Here is a 25315-nt window from a genome sequence, read left to right on the forward strand (position 1 = left end):
TCTGCAGGCAAGGATAGCATGTGGAGACACACCGCCCCCCCCCCCATTCTGCCTTTCCCAGGGGCTGCAGGGACATGCCAGCCAAGTCCAGGAGCAGCAATTACCATAGGGATAATTACTCCAGCCACAACAGGTTAGGCATTTTAGAACTCACTCCTCGAAGAATTACATTTAAGCATAAGAGAGAAATGAAAACTATGAAATGCACAGAGGAGTCAACAATCAAAAACAACACACTTTGCAAGGAGTAAAAGAAGTACGTTGAGTTGGGATGGGAGATGAGAGTGAAGGACAGTGTGTGTTTGTGAGAATGATGGAGACACGCACAGTGGCTGTGTCTAGACTGAATCCCTTTTCCGTAAAAGGGATGCAAATTAGACACATCGCAATTGCAAATGAAGCGGGGATTTAAATCCCCCCTGCTTCATTTGCATAAACATGGCTGCTGCTTTTTTCTGGCTTGGAGCTTTGCCAGAAAAAAGCGCCATTCTAGACGGGAAACTTTCGGGAAATAAAGCCTTTTCCTAAAGATCCCTTATTTAAATCCCCGCATCATTTGCAATTGCGATGTGTCTAATTTGCATCCCTTTTACGGAAAAGGGTTGCAGTCTAGACACAGCCCTCGTGTGAGTGACAGAGATTTGCATTGCCAAGTTCCCTCCATCCCCTTTTCTATGTGTAGAGGTATGGTACAGAAGTGGAGAAAGGAGGTGTCACATTACCGAATTGGAGGGAAGCAGCCAGATTGCTGCTGCACCCCTAGGTGGGGGTGTTGGCCCCAGAATTCTGTATGAAAGGGAGCCATGTGGGGTATTGAATGGGAGCTTGTTGTTTTCTGATCCTGTGTACACTGTTTATGTGAGTATATAATGTCTGTGTGTGTAGATCTGTAATCTGTGTGGAAACTGAAGATTTCCCTGCATGTGGTTAAGCATTGGGCAGGGCCGAGCCTGTGGACATGCTAATTACCTGTGGAACAATGGTTCTCAATGGGCCAAAGACACACCCAAAGAATGGGGGCTGTCCTGAGAGCAGCCAGCAGGGAACACAGAGAGGCTGAGGACCAGGTGACCTGCTACATACTAGAAGAGGCCAGGAAGGAGTATAAAGAGGCCATGTGGTCGATGCCATTTTGTTCTCAGCTCAGCACTTCATCCCAGAGGCAGCACTGCAGGGATTGAAGAGCCCGGAAGACCTGTGAACCCATCCTGATCGTAGAATGTGCAATAAGAACTTTTAAACCAGCAGCTGCAACACCTCTGCTAGAGCCTGCATCGAGAACTGGGAGATTCGGTGCATGTAACGTACTGTACTTTAATAACCTTACTCTCATGCTTTTCTTTCCTGTAATAATAAACCTTTAGATATAGATTCTAAAGGATTGGCCCAGCGTGATTTGTGGGTAAGGTCCAGAGGGTAAATTGACCAGGGACCTGTGGCTGGTTTCTTGGGACCGGACAGAACTTGTTCGGGGTAGGTGGGATTGGGCGCTAGGACCCCCCACCTGTGTATGAGGCCCGGGGCCATCTGGGGCACGGATATTGCTGGGGTGTCGAAGGGGTTTTGCTCGGGAGGCTTCAGGCAGGTTGCTGAAGTGCTCTGTGGGACTGGTTTGTGGCCTGTGTGGAGAGGTCACCAGTCGGGGGCTGTAAGTAGCCCCGGATTTGAGCAATTCGCCCTGAGCGGACGCCCTCAGCTGTGCCCAGACACGGCCCGGTCCGTCACAGGAGGGGCACCCTGACACAGTGCCCCCCCTTCTCCCTCCCACATCCTGAACAGCAAGCAGGAGGCTCTTAGGGGGGCAAGAGCAGCATGACAATGGGTAGAGGGGCAACTGAAGTACCTGCACTTGATAGCTTCCTGGCCAAACCAGTCAGTATGAGCTGTCAAAGGCTCCAAAATCTATTGATAGATTCCGATATCCTGGTTGGTGACCACAGATTTATATTAATAAAAAAATTGGAGCAGGGAAACTGAATCCTGGGTTTCCCACCTCTCAGGTGAGTGCTGGAACCATGAGGCTACAGAGTCACTCACTCTCATCCAATGATTTATTTAATCCACAGTGAACAACTTCAGGCAGGGAAACTAAGGGATCCCTCTTACCCCAACAAAATAACCTAAATGCCCAAACTTCTGAGCTAGAGAGGTGGGAGAGTGATGGTATGCATTGTTGTTGTGTGGCGTTTCCCTATCTCCTACCTTCAGCATGGGTAAACTTTGTCTGTGCCTGTTGTGGGTCATTAGTTCCCCACCACCAGCTTCTGGCAACAGAATCCCTTGTTCTTTTTACACATTTAACAATTAACAAGCCCATGCACACTAACTCCTTATACAGAAACCACAAGTGGTATAAACCAGACATTAGCATTTTTACCTCCTATGCAGCAGTGCTAGACTACAAAGTGTAAAATGTCAGCTGCCAGTCTATATTAGCACTCCCATATATCTACACTGGTGGGTTCTTGCGCAAGAATATCTTGTACACACTCTCTTGCGCAAGAGAGCATCCACACAGCCAGAAGTGCAGCGCAAGAATGATGAGTTCTTGTGCAAGAAAGCATCCACGCTGGCGGGACACCCTTGCACAAGAATGTAGCCCAGGAACCACTTCCGCCACGGTGTCACCAGAGGTCACCAACGGCATCCATGGGCATGCGCTAGACCCCCACTGGGAAACGTGCTTAAAGGGACCCCTGCACGGTCGTTTCCCTGTGGCTGCGTGCTTAGGCACCTCCTTGAGGGACTGAGAGCCACAGCCATGCCCGTGAAAGCTCGCCTCTAGACGCCTAGGGCACCACAGCCCCTGGCAAGTGTCCCTGGGCACCCTCGCCCTCTCCCTCCCCCCGTTCAGCCATGGAGCCGGAGGAGGACCCCGGCCAGCAGTGTCCCCTCACAGCCATCATCGAGGCCGTGGAGCAACTGCACTAGGAAGCCACGGTGCTCCAGCGGGAGCTGGAGACCAGCAGCACCTGCAGGCCCTCAGCATCGATGCCACAGCTGTTGCCAGGCACCCCCACCCCACCACTGACAGGCACCTGTGGAGGCACAACACAAGTGGGGACTGGTGGGAACACCTGGTGCTGGGACAATGGGGCAACCAGCACTGGGTGCAGAACTTCCGGATGTGCAGGGGGACCTTCCACGAGCTCTGCACCTGGCTCACCCCTGTGCTCCGGAGGCAGGACACCGGTCTGCGCCTCACCATCCCCGTGGACAAGAGGGTCATGATCACGCTCTGGAAACTGGCCACCCCGGACAGCTACCGCTCCGTGGGGAAGCAGGTCAGGGTGGACAGGTCCACCATCGGTGCGGTCGTCTGGCAGGTAAGGCACCCAGAGGCCTGTGGACCTACCCCGGGGGAGGGAAGAGGCCAGGACAGGGGAGGGCTGTGGGGGGAGGGGAAAGCCCCGCACCCAGGGGGTCATGCCATCCCTCCCTCACATAGCCCCGCCGGCGGAGGGGGGGGAACCCCTGGGGAAGGGGACCCTGGCATGTGTGGGGGGATGGGGCATTGAAGGGGAGTGGTCACACCCCATGGGGCCCATGTACTCACTGCGTCTCATTCCATGCATCCCCTGTGCTCCCATGTGCCCCTCTGCAGGTCGTCTGCGCCATCAATGATGTGCTGCTCCAGAGGGTCATCCGCCCCCATGATCTGGACGCCACCCTTGCCGGGTTCACCACCATGGGGTTCCCGAACTGCAGGGGAGCCGTGGATGGGACCCATGTCCCCATCCGGGTGCTGGAGCACTGGGCGGCCCGGTTCATCAACTGAAAGGGCTACTGCTCAGTGATGCTCCAGGCCCTCGTGGACCACCAGGGCCAGTTCCAAGACATGTATGTGGGGTGGTCTGGCTAAGCCCACGATGCCCGCATCTTCTGGCACTTGGGCCTGTGCCACAGGCAGGAGGCAGAGACCAACTTCCCCCAACAGGACCTCACCGTCGGGTCCGGCAGCATGCCAGTCTGCATTGTGGGGGATGCGGCCTACCCCGATGGCCTGGCTCATGCGGCCATACACAGGCCAACAGGACTGCAGCCAGGCCGCCTTCAATGCCTACCTGGACTGGGCCCGCAACCCCGTGGCGTGCTCCTTCGGGCGTGTGAAGGCACACTTCAGGTGCCTCCTGCTCTGCCTGGAATTGGGGGTGCAGCATGTCCCGGAGGTCATAGTGGCGTGCTGCGTGCTGCACAATATCATTGAGGGGAAGGGGGAGGATCCCTCACCAGCCTCCAAGAAGGCCCTGGACACGTCATGGCTGCTGAGCCGGGCCGGTTGGGTCTGGCTGCCGTCCTCTGCCTCCTCCTCCTTGGTGGACCAGTCGTCCTCCTCCTCCTGTGGTTCCGGTGGTCGGACCACCGGGGTGGCTACCGGTGAGTCGACCCGTGACTGCAGGGCCTCGGCCCCTGTGTCCGCCAGATGCTGTGTAGGCATTGGTAGTGGGAGCAGGCAATAGCTCTGGCAACCCCGCGCTCGCTGGCCTGCACATAAGCGAGCAGCAGGTCTTTCACCTTGGCCTGGACCTGTTCCAGGGTCCGGGTCGGGTGTCCTTGTGCGTTCAGTGCTTGGGCCATCCTGGAGAAGATCTCTGCCTTTCACCTCCTGGACCCTGAGGTCCAAGAGGGCCTCAACCTCGGTGGTGCCCCAGCATGGGGCCCATGGCTTGGTGCCCTTGTGGGCCTGCTGGATGCTCTGGGGTGGCTCCTGGGTGGGGCCTGTGGGACGTTGTGGTGGCTGGGTGGCTGTCATCCCTCCCCCTGGCTGCTACCCAGGCTGCGTGTGCCGCACAGCTTCGCAGGGTGCCTGTGCCTTTAATGGGGGGGTGGGGTTGGCTAGGGGAATCAGCGAGTTGTGATTGCATGTACAGAGTGTTGGAGAGGCCACCTGTGTTTTTCCCTGGAGGCCAGTTCTTGCACAAGAAGCCCCTTCCGTGCGTCCACACTGCCCTCCTGCGCAAGAGCTCTCAGGCAAGAAGGCTTACACTTGTTAGAAAAGAGCATAGCTCTTGCGCAAGAAGCCCTGTCTTCCGACACTGTACTGTAAATCTTCTTGTGCAAGAGTGGGTGGGCAGTGTGGACGGTCTACGGGTTCTTGTACAAGAACGGCCATTCTTTCGCAAGAACCCACCAGTGTAGACATAGCCCCATTGTTTCGACCACCGCAGCATTACTTCAATGGTGGGAATATTTCAGAAACAAAATCCATGTAAATGAAGCAAAAGCGATACAATATTTGATGAAATGCAGCTTCAGTGTTAGTGACAAAGCTGAATGTGGATGGCATTCAATGGACCTCAAAGTCATTTTTCTCTGTCTTTGAATCTGAGCTCTGTATGTTGGTCATGACAGTAGAAGAGTTACTGATCAGTCCTTGAATGTAAATTGAATTTATGGACCTGTCTGTACAACCTGAGAATTAATTAGATGAATTTAACAGGAGGTTTTTTCTCTCCCCTTCATGTATTGATGGTTGCTCTTTTATTATGTATTGGCTAAAACAAAATATAAATAAAATGAAAGTAAACCTATACTGAATGTAAAAATCTTCTATATTAGCAGGTCTTTAATTAAATGAAAAGCTAACCATGAGCGTCATGCACAATATGCCACAAGTCCAAATTGTAAAAAATGCAGAGAATCTCAGTAAAAACCTTGACAGAATTAATATTTTATTGAAAATTAATGTAAATACACCTTATGACAGAAAACCAAGAACAGTTATTTTCTGAATGGGTGCTTAATGCAGTTTCACTAATAAATTATCAAAAGTAAGCAAAATACCATCATTATAGTTTCATGTGAGACAGCCCACGGATGTAAAATCTTGTTTAATTAGTTAACTGCTTAAGCAACTTTAAATGTAATGTTTAAAAGTTAACGTTTAACCAGTTAACGGATTAAAGGGGAGGCAGGCACCATGAGTTAACTTAACTGGAACCGGTAAGCATCACCCATTAAGAGAGAATAAAAAACAGGACTATGCAGCACTTTAAAGACTAACAAGATGGTTTATGAGCTTTCGTGGGCCAGACCCACTTCCTCAGATCAAATAGTGGAAGAAAATTGTCACAACCATATATACGAAAGGATACAATTAAAAAAAAATGAACACATATGAAAAGGACAAATAAAATTTCAGAACAGAAGGGGGATGGATGGGGGAAGGTAAATGTTTGTGAGCTAACGATATTAGAGGTGATTATTGGGGAAGCTATCTTGGTAATGGGTAAGATAATTATCTTAATTAATCCCACTGACAGAGACCAGAAACTTCAGGATCTCTACCAAGCATTTATAAACCTCAACTACCCACCCAGAGAAATAAAAAAGCAAATTGAAAGAGCCAGACGAATACCTAGAAACTATCTACTTCAAGACAGACCCAAGAAAACCATCAATAGAACACCACTTATCATCACCTACAGGCCCCAACTTAAACCTGTCCAACACATTATCAATAAACTACAGCCTATACTGGAACAGGATACTAAACTCCAAGGCTACGTCTACACTGGCATGATATTCCATAAATGCTTTTAATGGAAAAGTTTTCTGTTAAAAGCATTTTTTGAAAAGCGCGTCTAGATTGGCAGGACGCTTTTCCGCAAAAGCACTTTTTGCGGAAAAGCGTCCGTGGCCAATCTACACGCGCTTTTCCGCAAAAAAGCCCCGATCACCATTTTCCCTATCGGGGCTTTTTTGCGGAAAACAAATCTCTGCTGTCTACACTGGCCCTTTTGCGCAAAAGGTTTTCGGAAAAAGACTTTTGCCCGAACGGGAGCAGCATAGTATTTCCACAAAAGCACTGACAATCTTACATGAGATCGTCAGTGCTTTTGCAGAAATTCAAGCAGCCAGTGTAGACAGCTGGCAAGTTTTTCCGCAAAAGCAGATGATTTTGCGGAAAAACTTGCCAGTCTAGACACAGCCCAAGAGGCTCTGGGAGACAGACCCATGGTCTCCTATAGACAACCGCCTAACCTCAAGATGATTCTTACCAACAACCACAGGACATACCACACTAATACCAACCCTGGTACTTTCCCTTGCAACAAACCCCATTGCCAGCTTTGTCCACGTATTCACTCTGCTGATACCATTATTGGACCTAACCAAGTGAGTTATAAGATCAAGAACACATATTCCTGCTCATCCAGAAATATAATTTATGCTATCATGTGCCGAACGTGTCTGTCTGCTATGTACATTGGACAAACGTCTCAGACACTTCGCCAAAGAATCAATGCCCACAAAACAGATATTAGACAGGATCACAAAGAAAAAACAGTTCCTTGCCACTTCAACCAGAAAGGACCTTGTCTCAACGACTTAATTACCTGCATCCTGCTTCACAGACCTTTTCAGACCACACTCCAAAGAGAATCCTCTGAACTGTCATTCATACTTAAATTCAACACTTTATGCCTATGTTTAAACAAAGACATTAATTATCTTACCCATTACAAAGATAGCTTCCCCAATTATCACCTCTAATATCATTAGCTCACAGATATTTACCTCTCCCCATCCCCCTTCTGTTCTGAAATGTGATTTGTCCTTTTCATGTGTTCATTTTTTTTAATTGTATCCTTTGGTATATATGGTTGTGACAATTTTCTTCCACTATTTGATCTGAGGAAGTGGGTCTGGCCCATGAAAGCTCATCACCTAATAAACCATCTTATTAGTCTTTAAAGTGCTACATAGTCCTGTATTTTGTTTCAGCTACACCAGACTAACACGGCTACATTTCTATCAGCGTTAAGAGAGAGTCTTACTGGTTAACCATTCACATTCCTAACTCAGACCAAATAAATTATTATTTCACCCAATGCATGCCAAAATGATATAAAAACCTTACTTTGGGTAAGAAAATGGTAATACTGATCGGCAAGCATGATAAGGATCAGGTGAAATCTAAAATCACTCCCTCAGGTTAAGGCAAAACTGATATTAAAATGATCCATGTTGTTTGTATTTTTCTGGATTTATTGCTGCTCCTGAATTTCCAAGACTGAGGCCAGGAACACCTACTTTCATCTTTGTCTGGCCAAGGTATTTGCATTTCTTCCCATTCACAAAGACGTTTCAAGGGCAGCAGCTAGGAAAGTAAAAGGAAAGGAATGTGACCCTTTGAGAGATGAGTCTATGTACAATTTCTGGCTTCCATCTCATATTTTGAACTCTCTGTATATGTCTTTACCAAGGTGCTAACTCCACTTTGTACGGGGGAGGGGGATATCTCTGTTCTCTCTTTCTACCTCCATCTCGGAATGAATCCCAAGGGGGCTGTGAGCGGTGAGGCAGGGCGAACAATGGAGGAATGTTTCACCCTGACCGTCCTCTACTCCAACACAAGCCCCTGGGGCCATCACACTGATCACACCAGTCACCTGGCGCCGAGAATCGCTCCCACCTAGGCCCCCATCGCCTGTCGAGCCCGCCCGGGGGAAGCCCCCATTGGCGCTGATTGGCTGCCTGCCCCTCTCCCCCGCCGGGCTGCCTCAGCGAGCTTCCCCTCCCCCTCCCTCTCCCCCAGCGAATCTCAGGAGAGGGGGTAGAAGGAGCCGCCACCGCAAGCGCCCAGCCCCGCACCTGAGAAGGGGCAGGCAAGGGCGTAGCGAGGAGAGCGCGCGGAGGGAATAGACTGAGGGGCAAGGTGAGGTGGGGGGGACGCAGGCTGAGGGGAGAGGAAAGTTGGGGGGGGAGGCGCGAAGGGCGCAGACCGAGAGGTGGGGGCCGCCTCAGGTGGCTGTGGAGCGCGGGCACGCGCTGCTGGGGGAGGGCGGGGAGTGTATTGTTTGGACACTGGTGTGACGGAGGGGGCGGGAAGCTGCCGCGTGGCCTTTCTATCGGCTCCAGCCTGCGTTTGAGCGCACCCACTTTCCGCCCCGTCTCGAGCCCGACTCTTCGTGAGGCGCTTGGCTGCCCAATGGGCCTGCGCAGTCGGGTTCTTGCGCCTGAGAACGCTGGACGAAGGTAGCTGCATAGTGCGCCTGCGCAGTAAAGGCCACGCTGGGCGAGTAGGAGAACTCTGCTCTGCGGCGGCTGCTCTTGCGCTTGCTCGGACGGAGGGTAAGTCCTTGCGCCTGCGCAGTGGGCGGCTGGTTAGTCGCCGCAGAGTGAGGCTGCGTGGGAGGCAGGCTGGTAGGTGGCCCCGGTTCGAGGCTGCGGGGCGGAAGGGGCCGGCCGGCCGGCGGCACCATGCTGCGGCGGCTGCTCGCGGCGCTTATTCACCCGTGTTTCGTCCCCAGCAGCAGTGGTGGCGGAAGCAGCATGTTCTACGCGGTGCGCAGAGGCAGGAGGATCGGGGTCTATCAGACCTGGTGAGGGGGCGGCAGCCTGGCTGCTTCGGGGTGGTTCGCTGCTAGGCCTAGCCGGGCTGGCTCCGTCAGCCCCTCGGGCTCGGAGGAGGCCTGGGGCCCCGGGCTGCCCGGCCGGTGCTGACAGCCCGCCCGTTGCTGCTGTGTTGCAGGGAGGAGTGCCGAGAGCAAGTCAACAGGTACCCGGGCGCCAGCTTCAAGAAATTTGACAGCGAGGCAGATGCCCGGTCCTTTGTGGGCAGCCAGGCGTGGCAATCCTCGCACCATTCAGCAGGTAGTACCTCGAGAGTCCCTTCCCACTGTCCCTGCGCGGGCAGCAGTTGCACAGGAGTGTATTCCTGGCTGGACCACTGGGGGTATTGAGTCTGCTGACCCCTGTCACATCCTCATTTGTATTTATTGTCCAAATTGTTTGTATTGCAATGATGACAGCTCATGTCTGCCCCAAACAACTTGCGCTTTTGGCTTCATCTCCCCTATGGACCTGAGAGCAGTACAAACTGCAAGTCACTGCTCTTTGCCAGCAGGAGAGAGCGCTCTTGCCTGCATGATTAAACCACCTTCAGGCAATGTTCCCTCTAACTTTTTCCATCCATGTGTGGAATAAACTTTGTTCTGTACCCCAAAGCAAGTGCAGATATGCACAATCAATAGAAACCCATGGTGCTGGTTGTGGGTGCTCTGCTAATCAACTGCGTGGTATTTGAATCTGTCATGGATGACTGCCCAAAAGCACAGCTAACAGGGAACACTGCCCCCAAGCATTAGCTCTGTGGGAGCTGTCTGTTCTAGCACCTTCGTTGATTACGCTTAACAGGTCTGTCAGGGAGTGTTTTTTTTTATATCCTGACATACGAAAGTTTTACCAAAAATGGACTAAGCCTAAGTGTTGATCTCCACTTAAAAATTGGATCTAGCTACATCCCTGAGGGCTGTGAAAAAATTCATACCTGAAGTGATGTACTTAGATTGATCTAACTCAGCTTCAGAACCCATTGCTTTAGGTGCTATCTCTGACAGGTGTATTACCTACACTGATGGGAAAATTCTTCCCTCAGTGCAGGAAGCATCTACGTTATTGTACTACAGTGGCATAGCTGCAGTGCCATAACTAAACAGTAGTACTGTGAACTAGGAATGTGAACGACTATTTGACTATCCAGTAAGCAAATGCTTATCAGACAGTCAACAGGCTAGTTGCTCCCACCGCCCTTGCTGCCTCTATCAAAAAGAGGCAGCAAGAGGGTGGGGGGGAAGAGGAGAGGGCGCTTTAAAGCGGTAGTGCCATGTGGAGCTTGGGGTCAGACCCCGGGCTGCATGCAGCACTGCTCCTTTGAAATGCTTCATGCAGCCTGGGATCTCCAGCTGACCTCGGACTGCATGCAGCGGTTCAAAATGGCAGTGCTGTGTGGAGCTCCAGATCAGCTGGGGACTCCGGGCTTCATGCAGCACTACTGCTGTAAAACACTGTGGGGAGCACAGGGCCAGCGAGGCAAAACACTTCAAAGGCGGAATAGCCCTTATCCACTAATTGAATCGATTAGCTCAATAATCAAATTTTACATCCCTACTGTGAACATATGGTTAATATATGATGAGATGGATAATGATAGAGGAAGTGGTACAAGGAAACAGCTGGACAGTATAGGTCACTGGGTCAAGCTATGGTCTTAGCACACCAGAGTTTTATCTTAGAAACCAGCTAGGTTTCTTGAGTTCACTATACCTGGAAGGCTATTCATCTGCAGCATATCTGGAAGGTTATCTCGTCTTCTAAAGCAACAGCAGGTTGCTCACAACTCAGCATTTTTGAAAACCCTACCATGTTCGGTGATATCATATTTTGCACCTTATAACTCAAAGATGCTTAAATTGAGGGAGGTGCGTAAAGGGGCATGGAGGAAATTAGAGTGGGGGCAGCTCTCACAAAGAGCAGGGAAAGGAGCAACTAGTGGTAGTCTGGCTCCCAACCTATGTTTCCTCTAATCTTTTCCATCCATGTGTAATTTGTGAAGAATACATTTTTCTCTGTGCACCACCACTCAAAACAAAACCTAGGTATGGTTGCTCTGCTAATCAGCTGCATAGCATTTGAATCTGAGTGGCTGCACAAACACACAAGTTACAGGGAATACTGCTCCCAGTTGTGGTTATTGGGGATTGCAGATAGATTCTGTTACTGGTAGGGGTGTGCGTGCGTGCGTGAAGAAGTTTGGGGTCTGTTATAACTGAATGGAGCTCAGTTGCTGTTGCATGGAGGGGGATTGATGAATTACTGTCAGACAAACTTCTTTTACTGTGAAGTTAACTATAAATTTTTCCATACAATTAACTGTGATTACTGAAGAAGTGTGTAACAGGGCTTGCCCTCTACTCTTCGCCTACACACACAACTCTTGGAGACTTTTTGCTTGGAAACGTGTGGTTTATATAGTGTTTCTGGTCATCTTTGCAGTATCTTATTTACAACCACGTATCGTCTTGAACCCCATAGTTCAAGGACGGGAAAGGTGGGAAATCTCTCTTAGGACTGAGAGACATGTTCTCTCACCCTAACACTTCTTGCCTGTGCCTTACCTACCTTCAGAGCTAATGAGGGGGACATTTTCATAAGGGCCCAGCATTGGTTTTTTAATAGTAGTAGAATTATGGCAATATTGAGTGACTTCTGAAAATTGGTTCTGAGCTCATGTTTCCTCAGTATCCAATAAAACATTAAAGATAAAGAAAAATCAACAATGGCTTTGGATTAGTTATGCGAGGTATTGTTTACTGTGAAACTTCAAGGCTCTGTCTCCGATACAAATATTTAAACTGTATTGTTAAATTTACATGCTTGAATTTGGGTTATTGCTGATATGCTTAAGTCATATGATGCATTTAGTATTAAGTCCCCTGTAGACCGTTGAAGCATGACACCCAGATGTACAGAATCCCCTTTTCTTTAACCTGTGTACTTTTTTAACATAAGCTTTAATGAAACTTTTAACATTTAAACTCTTCTAAAGTTCAGCTTCATTATGCTAATGCTAAAATTGATATTTGGAAATGAAAAATGTTTTTCATATATTTACTCCTGTTAATAATATACTGTTGCAAATAAAAAAAAATCCAGGAAACACAAAACCAAAATTCTAACATTAAAACATGAACTATGCTTAGCTATGCAGAAAATATGACATGTATTCAACATGGGTCATAAATCAACTTAGCCTTAATGACTGCCTGCCCTAATTAATGCTATGTTAAATTTCAGCAGTGATGACTTAAACATGTTTTTGTTGCTGTTTTTAAAAAAGAGAAATTGTTGGGGATTAAAGGGATGCTATGAAATCTAGCTTTGTCCTTGTGTCAGAATGTCTTCTCTTATTGTAACTTAAACTTTATATTTATGTGTATGTATTTTTTCTCCATTAAGGTACTAGCGGCATATCTAGTGTAACACAAAAGAGTGACAACTACTGGAATGAACTGGAAATAGCAAGCCCAAGTTACAGTAGGTGCAAGAGAAGAGATGAGCAGTCTTCAGAGGAAGAACCTAACAGAAAACATGTAAAATACAATGAGACATATTCAGCATCTTCAGTGAGCAAAGACAAATTCTCATACATGGGTAAGTCTCTTTGGTGAGACTGTAGTTGATTGAAGTACAGTGAGTGACTATGTAGTATTTTAAACAGTATTTAACAAGTCTCTACACTTGCTGCTCTCACTAGTGGCCTAAACCTGGTCCAAGTTTAAATTTTCTAATATGGTAAAGCTTTGGGATTTCTCTTTCTGTGAGGGTACATCTATACTGCATTCCTCTTTCGAGAGAGGAATACAAATGCAGGCAAACGAAATCGCAAATGAAGCACGGATTTGACTTTCCCGGCCACTTTTTCGAAATAGCCTATTTCGAGATTAAAAAATGCTGTGTAGATGCGGTTATTTTGAGGAAAAATCCCTTCTTTCAAAATAACCCTTACTCCTTATAAAATGAGGGTTAAGAGTTATTGTGAAAAGGGTTTTTTCCTCAAAATAACCGCTTCTACACAGCGTTTATCTTGAAATAAGGTATTTCAAAAAAGCGGCCGGCTGGTTTATGCAAATGAAGCACGGGAAATTCAAATCCGCACTTCACTTGCAATTTTGGTTGTCTGTGTTTGCATTCTTCTCTCAAAAGAGGAATGCAATGTAGATGTACCCTGAGAATCCATTAACTCTAGGAATCTTGCTGCTTGGTTTAACAGTGTAGAGATCTAACCTTTGCAGCATAACCAAAAGACTGTCTCTTCTTGCAGACATTTAGCTTCTAGTTTTTCCTAATGGGTGATCAAAATATGTCTCATTTTGTGGGAAAACTGGGTATCTGAATGCAAAATCAGGACAGAGGCCTGAGTAAGCACACTTAGGTGAACACATTTAAACATGTATTTTAAACTCTTAATTGGGGCTGATGGCCATCTTTGAAAAATCAGATAAGATCTGTCTTGGGGGCATGAAGCTCTTCTGCACAAGAATCTTCCTGAAGCTTGGCAAAAACTGAAGTTTTTGTGAAAAAGTTGGGGCTAAAATTATTTTATGGATTCTGCAGCAGCAGCAATTTGTGCATAGAAGTTGCTAGAGCTCTACTGGAGGAAATACAAATCTGTTGGCAAATAGTTTTCTGTATTTCAGAGAGGCTTATGCCTTTGAACAATTGGAATTGTTTTGTCACATTTTTAATAGGTTGCATGTATCAATCTCTTTCAGGTGACTCGGTAGTGGTTTATACGGATGGCTGCTGCTCGAGTAATGGGCGTCATAAAGCACGTGCTGGAGTAGGGGTTTATTGGGGACCAGACCACCCTTTGTAAGTAATTTGAGATCATAGTTACTTGCGGCTCAAAAAATTACTAATGTTGGTCTTGTATTGTTTATCACTTAAATTGTATTACCTCTAAATTCAGAAACTTCACATTACAAAACCCAGTTAACTGACCAAGACTTTATCTAATATGGTGATGTTATTAAATAGATAATGAGCTAAAGGTATATTTGGTTATTACATTGGAATATTGAATCACAGGCATTACTGAGGAAAGATATGAAGGTGTTTGTAAAGGTTAGCAATGTATGCAAAATATAATAACTCCAGCTCGACAAATTCCAATATTTTGGAAGATTTAATTTAGACTCTTATTAAGAAATTTCACAAGTTTACATGTAATAAAATGACTGTGCTCAACCTGGAGTTTCCATCTGCAGTAGGAACAGGGCCAAGCATGTCTAAATTTCAGATTAGTTGCCATTTAACCAACATCTCCCCTTCAGGGGGACTAAAGTTTATGCTCCAATTCTACCTGATCAATGACTGTACACTTTATGCAGTAGTATAAACCATTAATGTATTGTGTTGCTTTTAAACAGAAATACGAGTGATAGGCTTTCTGGACGGCAGACCAACCAAAGAGCTGAAATACATGTAAGTTGTGAAGTTTTAAAATTGTTTTATGCTTTTTGAAAAAGAACTGAACACTATGACTCCACACAACTTAATCCATTCTTAAAGCTCCTAGATATTTCCAGATACTAAATTTTAGTTTTCACAGGGATCTACTTTTAGAGATTTAGCAATGATACAAGTCGTAAAGGAAGCAGCTGATTCTGCTAATAGTGTTTCTGCATAGGAGTAGGTAGAGTTGCTGGTTTTTGGAGCTCATGTTGGCTAGTCTTCTGTTTCTGGGGTTTCAACCTGAAATATGTTTTTGTATTTAGTTCTGTTCATCCTGTCTCAAGGAAAATAGCTCAGAAGCAGTGAGGAGTTCAGATGTAAATGATGAGCCTTTTTTTTTTAAATAAACTGAACAGTCATAATGTTCTTTTAGCTATTAAATGAATAACAGGCATGATGGAGACCTACAGAATAATATCTGATGATATGAAGATAAAAGGAGTGCCCCTTTTTCAAAAGCAAAGGATAATCCAATGAAACTGAGAGGTGACATTCAGAATTGATACAAGAAGTACTTTAACACAACATGGCTATGTCTACACTGTGTCCCTTTTCCAGAAAAGGGATGCAGATGAGACAAGGTGGAATTGCAAATGAAGCGGGGGATTTAAATATCCCCCACTTCATTTATATAAACATGGCTGTCGCTTTTTTCCGGCTCGGGGCTTTGCTAGAGAAAAGCGCCAGTCTAGACGGGATCTTTCGGAAAATAAAGCCTTTTCCGAAAGGTCCCTTATTCCTCTTAAAATCCCCCGCTTCATTTGCAATTCCGACTTGTCTCATCTGTATCCCTTTTCCAGAAAAGGGGTCCAGTGTAGACATAGCCCTCGTGACTAACTTTTGGAATAATGTTTTTGTCAAGAGCTTAGGAATCAAAATACCATTAGATATTTATGTGGATAATCAGAACATCCACAAATCTATTAGAGGAAAATAACCGAGACACACAGGAAGGAAGGAATGTGCTTGTCATTAACTGGCAAAATTGAGACAAACTTCCTCAGTGAACTTGTTGTTCCATAATTGGCTCTTCTGTCAGGCGTCATCTTTATACTGAGGCATGCTGTATCCTGATTCTGATAGACTTCTAGACTATAAGATATCTAATATGATCCTGCAATTTGAATGTCTCTGTCTTGGCACTAAATGCACTAGTTCTATTTTTTAATAGGTATTATGTTCATAATTTTCTGATTTTAATTTTTTGCTTTAGGCAGCATGCAAAGCAATAGAGCAAGCAAAAAGTCAAAACATCAAGAAGCTGGTTATTTACACTGATAGCAAGTTCACCATAAATGGTAAATTCTACTGTGCTTTGGATGTAGAACACATACTTTAATATTGTATAAGTCCTACAAATCTGTTTCTGAAAAATGGTTTAGGGTATTTTAGAGAGTGTAGGGAAAGGATTATGTCTAACTCATTTCAGTTCCCAGTAATAGCAGGGAAAAGGACTCTTAAACACCCAGCATAGCTTGCCAAAATCACATCCATTGTTTGTATTAAACTCTGGAATAGACAAGATACCTAGTTTAGCAATTGATAGAGAAAATATCAGATACAGAATCTCTGTAATAAAAGATGTTCTGGCAGAAGCACAGAATGCAATATGCAGAATGGTGGTGTATGCATTTTCATACCAAAAGGGTGCGTCTAGACTGGCAAGATTTTGCGCAAAAACTTGCCAGTTGTCTACATTGGCCGCTTGAATTTGCACAAGAGCACTGACTTTGTAATGTACAAAATCAGTGCTTCTTGAGCAAATACTTTCATGCTCCCGCTAAGGGAAAAAGCCCTCTTGTGCAAGAATAATTGCTCAAGAGGGCCAGTGTAAACAGGGAAGAATTGTTTTGCACAAAAAAGCCCCGATGGCTAAAATGGCGATTGGGCTTTCTTGCACAAAATTGTGTCTAGACTGGCCATGGATGCTTTTGCGCAAAAGCACTTTTTGTGCAAAAGCATCCTTGCCAATCTAGACGCGCTTTTGCGGCAATACTTTTAACGGAAAAACTTTTCCGTTAAGTATTTCCGCAAAATCATGCCAGTCTAGACACAGCCAGGCAGCATATCTGAAAAGTGCCCATCAAAGTATTATTAGGAAAATGGCTATCTGCATCTTTCCTTCCTATCCCCACTTCTGCTTAGGTGTAAAAACAGAACTTGAAAACTTTAAGATTGTTCTGCTTGTTTTTTCCTCTAGAAATTCAAGTCTGTTCTTCCCTGGTTTAAATGGAAAACTGCTGGAGGATGGTGTCTCCCAATGTATATAATAGGGGTAGAATGTTGAATTTTTCCTCCAGTAACTAATAGTGGCGTTCATGTGTTCTCTAAAAGACACCCCCCCTTAGTTCCTTAGCTTTCAGTTTATTGTGATTTATAATTTTGGAATATAGGCATAGCCTGAATTTCTAACATGAAAGTAGATTGTGGAAAAAAACCTGTAGCTCTCTTGTCATTTAAAAAAAGCAAAAGGCACAATTGTACAGTGTTCTTTGCAGATGATTTCTAACATATTAAATCCCAGAATCCTCCTTAATTTTTGTTGTAATCTAAGAACAAGCTCTGGATGGGAACTTGTAAGAGAAACTAACATCTCTCTCTTTGGCAAGCCCTGTGACTTGAAGACATTTAATTTTTCTAAGTAATTTTAACTTGTTTTTATTAACTTCTAAACTTACCCCATTTCCACTAGCATTCACTTCCCTTTAAGATATGCTCATAGTCTTTCAATGCAGTAGTTATAAGTTACTTAGACTCTTGCTGAGTTATTTAAAGTTTGTAATTACAAGTTACATCTTCCAATAAAAAATTAATTTGTTTTTCCATAGGTATAACAAGTTGGGTAGACAACTGGAAAAGTAATGGCTGGAGAACAAGCACAGGAAAAGATGTAATAAATAAAGAAGACTTTGAAAGACTTGATAAGCTTTCAGAAGGAATGCAAATTCAGTGGGTGAGTAATTTGGTTTTATTAATTGCGACGGAGTAAACACTACTAACTCCAGGTTCACAAATCAGTGCATTATAAGGTATTTTAATAAATCTAAAATTGCCATGAATCTACATAAGTACCTGAAAAAGTAATGGCTTCATCCAAATAATCATCAAGATCCTGTTACCAAGTAATAATTTAAGAAATGCACATAAAAGGATCTACTGTCCTATCAAACAGTGTACCTGAACTTTTGCTCACATATTGTCCACCAAGAAAAGTCCCTCACTATTAAATCTAGGGTATTTCCAGAAAAAAGCAAAGCTCAGATTTAAACTAAAATACTGAGAAACTAATAGGGATGGTAAATGATGAAGGTCAAAAATGTAAGATATCAAATCTTAATCATACTTCAGGATGTGCAATTTAAGATAGTAAAATTTTTACTTTAGTGCAACTGATATGTATTGGTAGTTAGGAGGATACAATACAAACTCAGATTTTCTGTGGTACATTGAAGGCTTTTCTATGAATATGGCAATTCTTAAAATACCCATGATAGAAGCTCTTACCAAATTGAGAGCAATCTGAAAGGTAGAAATAGGATACAGTAACTTTTTTTTCTCAGAACTAGTGGTTATATTATGAATGAATTCTGTAATCTTTAACTCTTCTAGCAGAAATAAATGCGGCGTTGAGAAGAACTTTTTGTCCCCATAGCTACATTTCTAATTATTTGGAATTTGCCTGTAAGCTAAATGTTTCTTCCAGAGATACCTAATCCAAATCAAATCTCTGCACCATTGCCTTTATGGCTAGTGAAACAAAATCCAAGGAAGTGTACCATTAAATAATCCCTACAAAACAATAGTGAACATAAATGGAGGCTTTATATTTCCCATGAGGGATTTCCAAAAGGAAGTTCCTTCCCTTTTTGTACTTACATTTGTGATTCAGATACTGAGGCAGTCTATTCAAGATGTTAAAGACTGACTAGATTTTTATATGCCCTACCTTGTCTCACTAATTGAAATAAGCTTCATGCAGCAGTTCAGCAAACGTTGTTGAACTAAAACTTAATGTTTTTTGTCTTCTGTAACTTCCCTCAGCTATAAACAGAATACGCCTCCAAATACAGCAGAAAATGCATCTGAAGGTGACTGAGCACTGTTTTCTGGTACTTCAGGGAGGGATCCCCCATCCTATAGGTTTTCCCCACTACATTCACTCTAATAGTACTAGATTGAGAATAAAATTGATGGAACTATTGCAATTTACCAAAACACATGACTGTACTATCCTGTGGTAGTCGGAAATCAAACAGTGCTGCATTTCCTGAACTTGGCACCTAAGAGCTGAGAATGTTGTTGGGTTTGGGAAAAGGCCAGAAATGGTGGCTAACATTACATGCCCTTGGAATGAGACAGGTAATTTACCTCTTTTACATAGGGCAATTTGAGCTAATAAATCCTGGGCTGCTCCAGGTTCATCTGCAACTGCTGTAATAACTTTTACTTCTAGTCTAGATCTCAACACAACTATCCATACCTTTGTTGCCATGGGATGAGACAGACACATGTTGCTGCAGGTGCTGTACATTTTGAGACCACTTGAAAAAAGAGCAGTATTTTGTACTAGCTTCAAACTTGTTCATGTTAGCAGCATGTGCAGCCAGTTCTCCAGGATTTAAGGATGGCATTCAGAGTGTTGATTTATAGCTAGGAAAGACCTAAATGGTTACTCAAATACTTTGTCTACTGGTATTATAGTGCTGCTGTTGTACTCCTTTTAGAACCTCCACCCATTTATGGCAAAATGTTCTCCATGATAGGTTTTTTAAACTTTTTACTCCCTTTCTCTTCCACTGTTAGGATCTGTGTGCAGCTTTCTGGACATAATGCAGAGCCCATCTGTTCCCCGCACTTTCAGACTTCTGGGGAGGGGAATGGCTTAGGGTTGGAAAGGTTTTGTTTTATAATTGCTAATGTATGTTAATTGCATTGACTTGGATATCTGCTTATTGGGGCTTACCTACTTTTTAATAAATAAAATGAGGCTCTGACTCTGAGATAGGAACCAGTTAAAAGAATCCTTCCTGTGAGAGACCCTACTATACACAGAAGCAATCACTTAGAATCATAGAATCATAGAATAATAGGACTGGAAGGGACCTCAAGAGGTCATCGAGTCCAGCCCCCCGCCCTCAAGGCAGGACCAAGCTCCACCTACACCATCCCTGACAGATGTCTATCTAACCTGTTCTTAAATATCTCCAGAGAGGGAGATTCCACCACCTCCCTTGGCAATTTATTCCAATATTTGACCACCCTGACAGGAATTTTTTCCTAATGTCCAATCTAAACCTCCCCTGCTGCACTTTAAGCCCATTACTCCTTGTCCTGTCCTCAGAAACTTGATGGTCTAGAGAGGTGCTGTTATACTTTGGAATTAATAAAGACTGACCAGAGATCAGATCTCATGGATTTGGTGTGGTGTCTTTTGACTGTTTGCATCTTGATAGTATGTTGAGTCAAATAACTTTAGACTTATCTCTCAACAGATGCATGTTCCCGGTCATGCTGGCTTTAGAGGAAATGAAGCGGCTGATAGACTTGCAAGAGAAGGAGCTGGAAAACACTACTCCTAGCATTCTATCATGACTAGAAAACTTCATTCTTGCAGACTAAAGACTGTTGTAGCCATAATACACAGACTGTCACTTCAGTCTGAAAACTTGCTATTGGACTTGTCCGAAATAAGTTAATTTAAACGTTGTTAAAACAGTACTTGCCTTATTTCTGGTTTAAAAGTTTTAAATAATGCAGTTCCGTATAAACACACACACTTTTCTAGAATGTTCGGATGACTTGGTTAATGACTGCTTTGTTTATAGAGGCTTATTTAAACACTGCACATCCTACTTCTACCAATATGTGATTGTTCCGTTAATTGTTATAGTCCCATTTACCACAATCTTTATTACAAATTCTTTTAGATAAAACTTCAGGTTTTACTTAGTATAATTGTTTCAGAAAAGTTTATGAAGGGAAATATGTTTGTCGGTATGCTAGATAGATGTTCCATTTTTCCATTACCAAAAGTATTCAAATAAATTAACTTGAGAAGTTTGATAATGTTTAAGCCAATAGTATAGAAAATACCAAAATGCAGACAGTCATTTGAACTACAGAATCCTATAAAGGAAATCTCTTCCCTCCCCACTGAATCTCCTCAAATGCAGAGGTATTTGTATTGGCAGCTTACAGCATGATACTCTTACATGCTGTAAAGTGCTGGCTCCTGCAAACTTGTAGAGGTAACAAAAAGCCCAACTGCAGGGAACCCATTAGGCTTTCTTTTCTAGTCATCTGAATTTCAAGTTTCCAACTTTGTTCTTCCTGAAGCAACCTCTAATTGGCCTCTAGTCAATTGCAATCACAAGATAACTTCAATCTGCATACCGCAAACTGCCATGCTGACGGTTGCATTGTCTTATAGCTAGTCACTTGCAGGGATTATTTCAGAATCAAATTCCATGTGCATTCTGGTGACTTTTGTACTGATCATTGTCCTATCTATATATAATTGTATGGTCTGAAATATTGCCTTTTTGCCTGCTTTTGTGAATTTTCTGTGCCACATTTGTTTTCCCACTACTTTTTCTGCCCTTGCTTTGTTATTTTGCTGCTTCCTTTTCCCACCTTAAACTTTCCTAATTTTCTTCTGTTTCCATCTCCCCTACACCAGTCCTATTTTTCCTCTATGAACAAAAATGTAACACATTCTACTTTGTGTTTTCTCAACATTCTCACCCTGTCTTGCTGTATTGACAAGTCTTACTAACCCCCTTCTTGCTTCATTTCTCTCCTCTTTTCCCTGTACTTGTGTGCTAATTCTGCTAGCATCATTGCAGTTGATTTCTCGTCATTCCTATTTTAAACTTTTATTACTGCACAGAATCTCTATACGTTCTCTACCTTCAGCCCTGTTTTTGCGACCATTGTTTCATGCCATCTTCGTTTTTTGCCCCTGTATCTTACCCTGTAAAATGCATATGGCTCATAGTTCTAAGCCCTTCCCATGCCTTTATTTTCCTTCAGTGCAATCTGAGTCTTTGCTTCTTCACCCTTGGTGGAATCCTCCATCTCATCTTTGTTTTACTTCCTGACTATCCCTCTGTTTCTTCAATATTACCACATTAAAACAACACAGTTAATTTCATAAAGCATGCACATTTAGTTCCATTATTTCCTTTGGCTATTTGCACAGTAGAATTTAAGAACATAACATAACCTCTGTCTGGGTAGTTTCCTGCACACACAAACCTAGCTAGATTGTTTTGTTTTCTAGACCAGAAAGTTACATTGAGCCAGCATTTGCTCTCTGCACCTGTATTACAAGTGAGATCTCTAGGATGTACAAAGGTTCTTGCAGGAATCCCTGAATAAATGGAAAGAACCCAGTTTACAGGTGACTCTCAGGCAGATGGCCTGCAGGAAGCAGGGAGACTTGCTTTAATTCCCAGCTGGATGGGAAGACGGTAGCCCAGGGAGAAGGGATATGTCTGAAATGTTCAACTTTTTTTTTTAAAGAAATAAAAAACTTTTGTCCTCGAAGAAAATGGACTGAAATCTGTGGCTGGGGAGTGGTCCGTTTGGGCATGTAAGGGGTCACCTGGCCTACCAGATTGCTGTGAGCCTTTATTTTTTTGTTATGGAGTATGGGTTCAAAATATGATTGCACAGTATTTTTTTTCAAAGCAGATTACAGCAAGAGCAAGCTTGCACCCCAATGTTTTTTCCCTTTGCAGGCCAAGCTCACACTGACTCTCAGTAATCTTCCAGCTAGGCCAATTGGGCCATGAAGCAGGGGGGAGAGGTGGTAATTCAGTGCCTACTTGAGTCTTGCAGGATTAGGCCTACCTTGGGGTCGCTGCTGGGATGCCTGCCCAAAGGTGTGTTGGTCTTGCCCAGGAACTCTATGGGAGATGGAATTTAATCAGGGGCATGATGTGCAACAGTCTCCAGCCAGGCAGATTATAGAACCCTCATTTGGAAATCACTCTCTCCAGGGAGTGGGTGCCCCATTCCCATGTGTGGGGTTTTTTGTTGCCTCAGTGCAGGTGCCACTGGGCTCCCTCCTTGCACAGTAGCTGGCAGAGCTCAGCCAGTTAAGAGGTCTCAGAGGCCAGGTGAGCTGTGGCTGTGAGGGAGAGGTAAGAATGACAGCTGAGCACTGCAGGGAAGAGCTGCTCTTTTTCTAGCAGGGAGACTGAGGCTATGGGGAGGCCTACCCAGCACAGACCATGACTCAACCTGTTTGGGAGTGGCCCATAAGTGTTGACTCAGTAGGTGCTCTGGGCCTGGAGCACCCACCAGACACTTGCTGATCAGGGGCAGGTGCTGGGAAGAGGGGGAGGAGCAGGAAAAGGACTCGCAAGGATGGCACCTTGGTGGAACGGGGACAGAACCTCAGAGTACGGTGGAATACCCACCTGAAAAATAATGGAAACTTGTGCCTGTAGGGTGAAACTTTGAATTATGCCCCCTCACTAGCAATAGTTAAGCATTGCCTCTGCACTCTTAAACAGTCTTCGATCTAGGCTTAGGGCTACCTATCACTGAAAGCAATTTTCAGCAATTGTTTAATTTCTTAGAATTGAAGAGCTCTTGACAGCACAAGAACCAATACAAAGGGGAATGAATGGTTGACTAGAGCACTGTACTGGTGACATAGGTCTACGCTTACCTGTGACTTGCCTCAAAGCAGCCTCATTGGCCGCTGACCAGATGCTGTGCAGCCAGTGTCAGAACCAACTAATTTGAGAGCTGTTTTCACAATGAAGTCTGCAAGGAGCTCAGATAGTGCCTGCAATTTTGTCTCAGTGCCTCTAAAATGTGCTCTCATAGGCCTCCCTCCTGTGTGTGCCTAAAGCTACACTCAAAAAGGAGAAACAGAAATTTGAGTCTTTCTTGCTTGATAACTATGAGCAACAGCAGAGCATATACATAACATACTTTAACCACCAGATTTCAGAAATCTGAGCATGGTCAAGAATGTACTTCCCATCTGATTCTCCCTCCTGGAAGTGATGTGTGCCTTGCTGACATATGTAGAACCTTATTTACACTTATTTAAAATGGAAGGGAATACTTTCAAAAGAATATCAAAGAAGGGATTCTCTTGTCTGCTGACCTGCTTGACCCTTACCAGGGTGTAAAAGGCTATAAAAACCTTACATTAATGCTAGACATACTTATCTTATATTCCTGTGGTTCTTAACTGGTGGTCCATGGTAACTTTTTCAGTGGTCCACAGGAACATTGTCCAAAGTCCATGAAAATTTTTTGATTGGCCTGGTGGTCTGTGGACTGAAACGAGTTGAGAACCACTGTTGAAGACTGAATCAGGCTTCTGGTTTTAATGTTTAACTTCCAAAAGGTCACAGTTTTTAAACACCTAAATCCAACTTTAAAGTGAAGTTAAAATTATTCCCTCACACATGGATTTTTAAAAATTTCTCTGCATGGCCAGCCATGATTTATTTGGGTTGTTTCTGGTAAGTTGTCAGTGGAACTCAATTATTAACAAAGACGGTAACTTCAGATTTTCAGTATGGCCTATCAAACAGCCAAGAAGTAAAAGTATGAGTGTTTGGCTACTGATCACCCATTTCCATCAAAGGGATTGTTTGAACTTCTGCAATGTGCTACTATGGACAGGTCATTGAAAAATGTGTGCAGTCACTGAAGTGCCATTCCAGAACATGCATTCAAAATAAAATAACTGATTATACATGTCACTATAGTCCTATTAGAAGTGAATGTTTGCTTTTAAAAGTCAGCTCTCAGAATAGAGAGAAAATAGATTATAAAATGAGGTTTTTAACCTAGGAGGAGGATGGTTGTGAGCTGTCAGTCTCCCTGCAAAAAAATACCCCACACTGTTGTTGTATTTCCTTTAATTTCTTAAACTGAATGTAACAAAAATGTGAAACCTAAAAATCAGATGGCCTGATCCCAACCGCTGCCCTTCTCCCAGGAAGCCTGAGTTAAAAGATAGAAAATAATTGATTCCTTTTACCCTAAGGCACGTCGTCTCTATACATATCTCTCTTTTCCAGACAGCCCTGCAGCTTGCTTAGCATAGAAGAAATTCCCCTCCGTTTTGCCTTTAGGAACCAAAGGATATTGTGAGGAGCATCTGACTCAATTGATTTGCTCAAGCATTTCATGAACTGAATTTCCAGCAGCACAGGGAGCTGGAGGAGACACAGGCCTCTAGGCATCAGTGCATGTGCTGTAGAGAAATCTTGCTGATCACTTTTGATCTTTTCCCTTTGTCAGTTTTAAATAGATCAGCAAAATAAAAACAATTTGATACCCACCATTCTAGTCTCAGCATATGTGTTGAGAGCATAAAGAGAAAAATGGCTTAACAGGAAGAAAACGAGAATTACAACAATGTGCATTTCCTCTGTTTTTTTCCACAATCTACCTACTTAGGGAAAAATGTATGGTTTAAGCATATTGTATATGTAGGTCTCAACTTATGCTTGAAAAATTGGTTCAGGTCCTGCAA

General features: G+C 44.1%; 1 protein-coding gene across 6 annotated transcripts; it reads left to right on the forward strand.

The window, feature by feature from the left end:
* Positions 1-8533: 8533 nt before the first annotated feature.
* Positions 8534-22320, forward strand: RNASEH1 (ribonuclease H1). Of its 6 annotated transcripts, none has more exons than XM_006112054.4 (9): positions 8534-8662; positions 9261-9329; positions 9479-9600; positions 12745-12939; positions 14061-14160; positions 14718-14772; positions 16016-16100; positions 17631-17755; positions 20295-22320. In XM_006112054.4, exons 2-9 carry the CDS (start codon positions 9280-9282, stop codon positions 20379-20381), a joined length of 819 nt encoding a protein of 272 aa, XP_006112116.1. In that variant the 5' UTR covers positions 8534-8662; positions 9261-9279; the 3' UTR covers positions 20382-22320. The 6 variants fall into 6 exon arrangements, with proteins under 6 accessions (XP_006112116.1, XP_006112115.1, XP_075779655.1 ...); XM_006112053.4 differs by having other exon boundaries at positions 8582-8662; positions 9258-9329; XM_075923540.1 differs by lacking the exon at positions 8534-8662 and adding an exon at positions 8838-9078.
* Positions 22321-25315: the final 2995 nt, after the last annotated feature.

Source organism: Pelodiscus sinensis, chromosome 3 (genome assembly GCF_049634645.1).
Source record: "Pelodiscus sinensis isolate JC-2024 chromosome 3, ASM4963464v1, whole genome shotgun sequence".
Lineage (NCBI taxonomy): Eukaryota > Metazoa > Chordata > Testudines > Trionychidae > Pelodiscus > Pelodiscus sinensis.

What these genes read in the sequence shown, in the direction of transcription:
- RNASEH1 (XM_006112051.4), top strand. Translation starts at nt 9,208, where the DNA reads ATGCTGCGGCGGCTGCTCGCGGCGCTTATTCACCCGTGTTTCGTCCCC. An exon ending in TGGGGACCAGACCACCCTTT is followed by an intron (nt 14,161 to 14,717) that starts GTAAGTAATTTG and finishes GCTTTTAAACAG; the next exon opens with AAATACGAGTGATAGGCTTT. An exon ending in TAGCAAGTTCACCATAAATG is followed by an intron (nt 16,101 to 17,630) that starts GTAAATTCTACT and finishes GTTTTTCCATAG; the next exon opens with GTATAACAAGTTGGGTAGAC.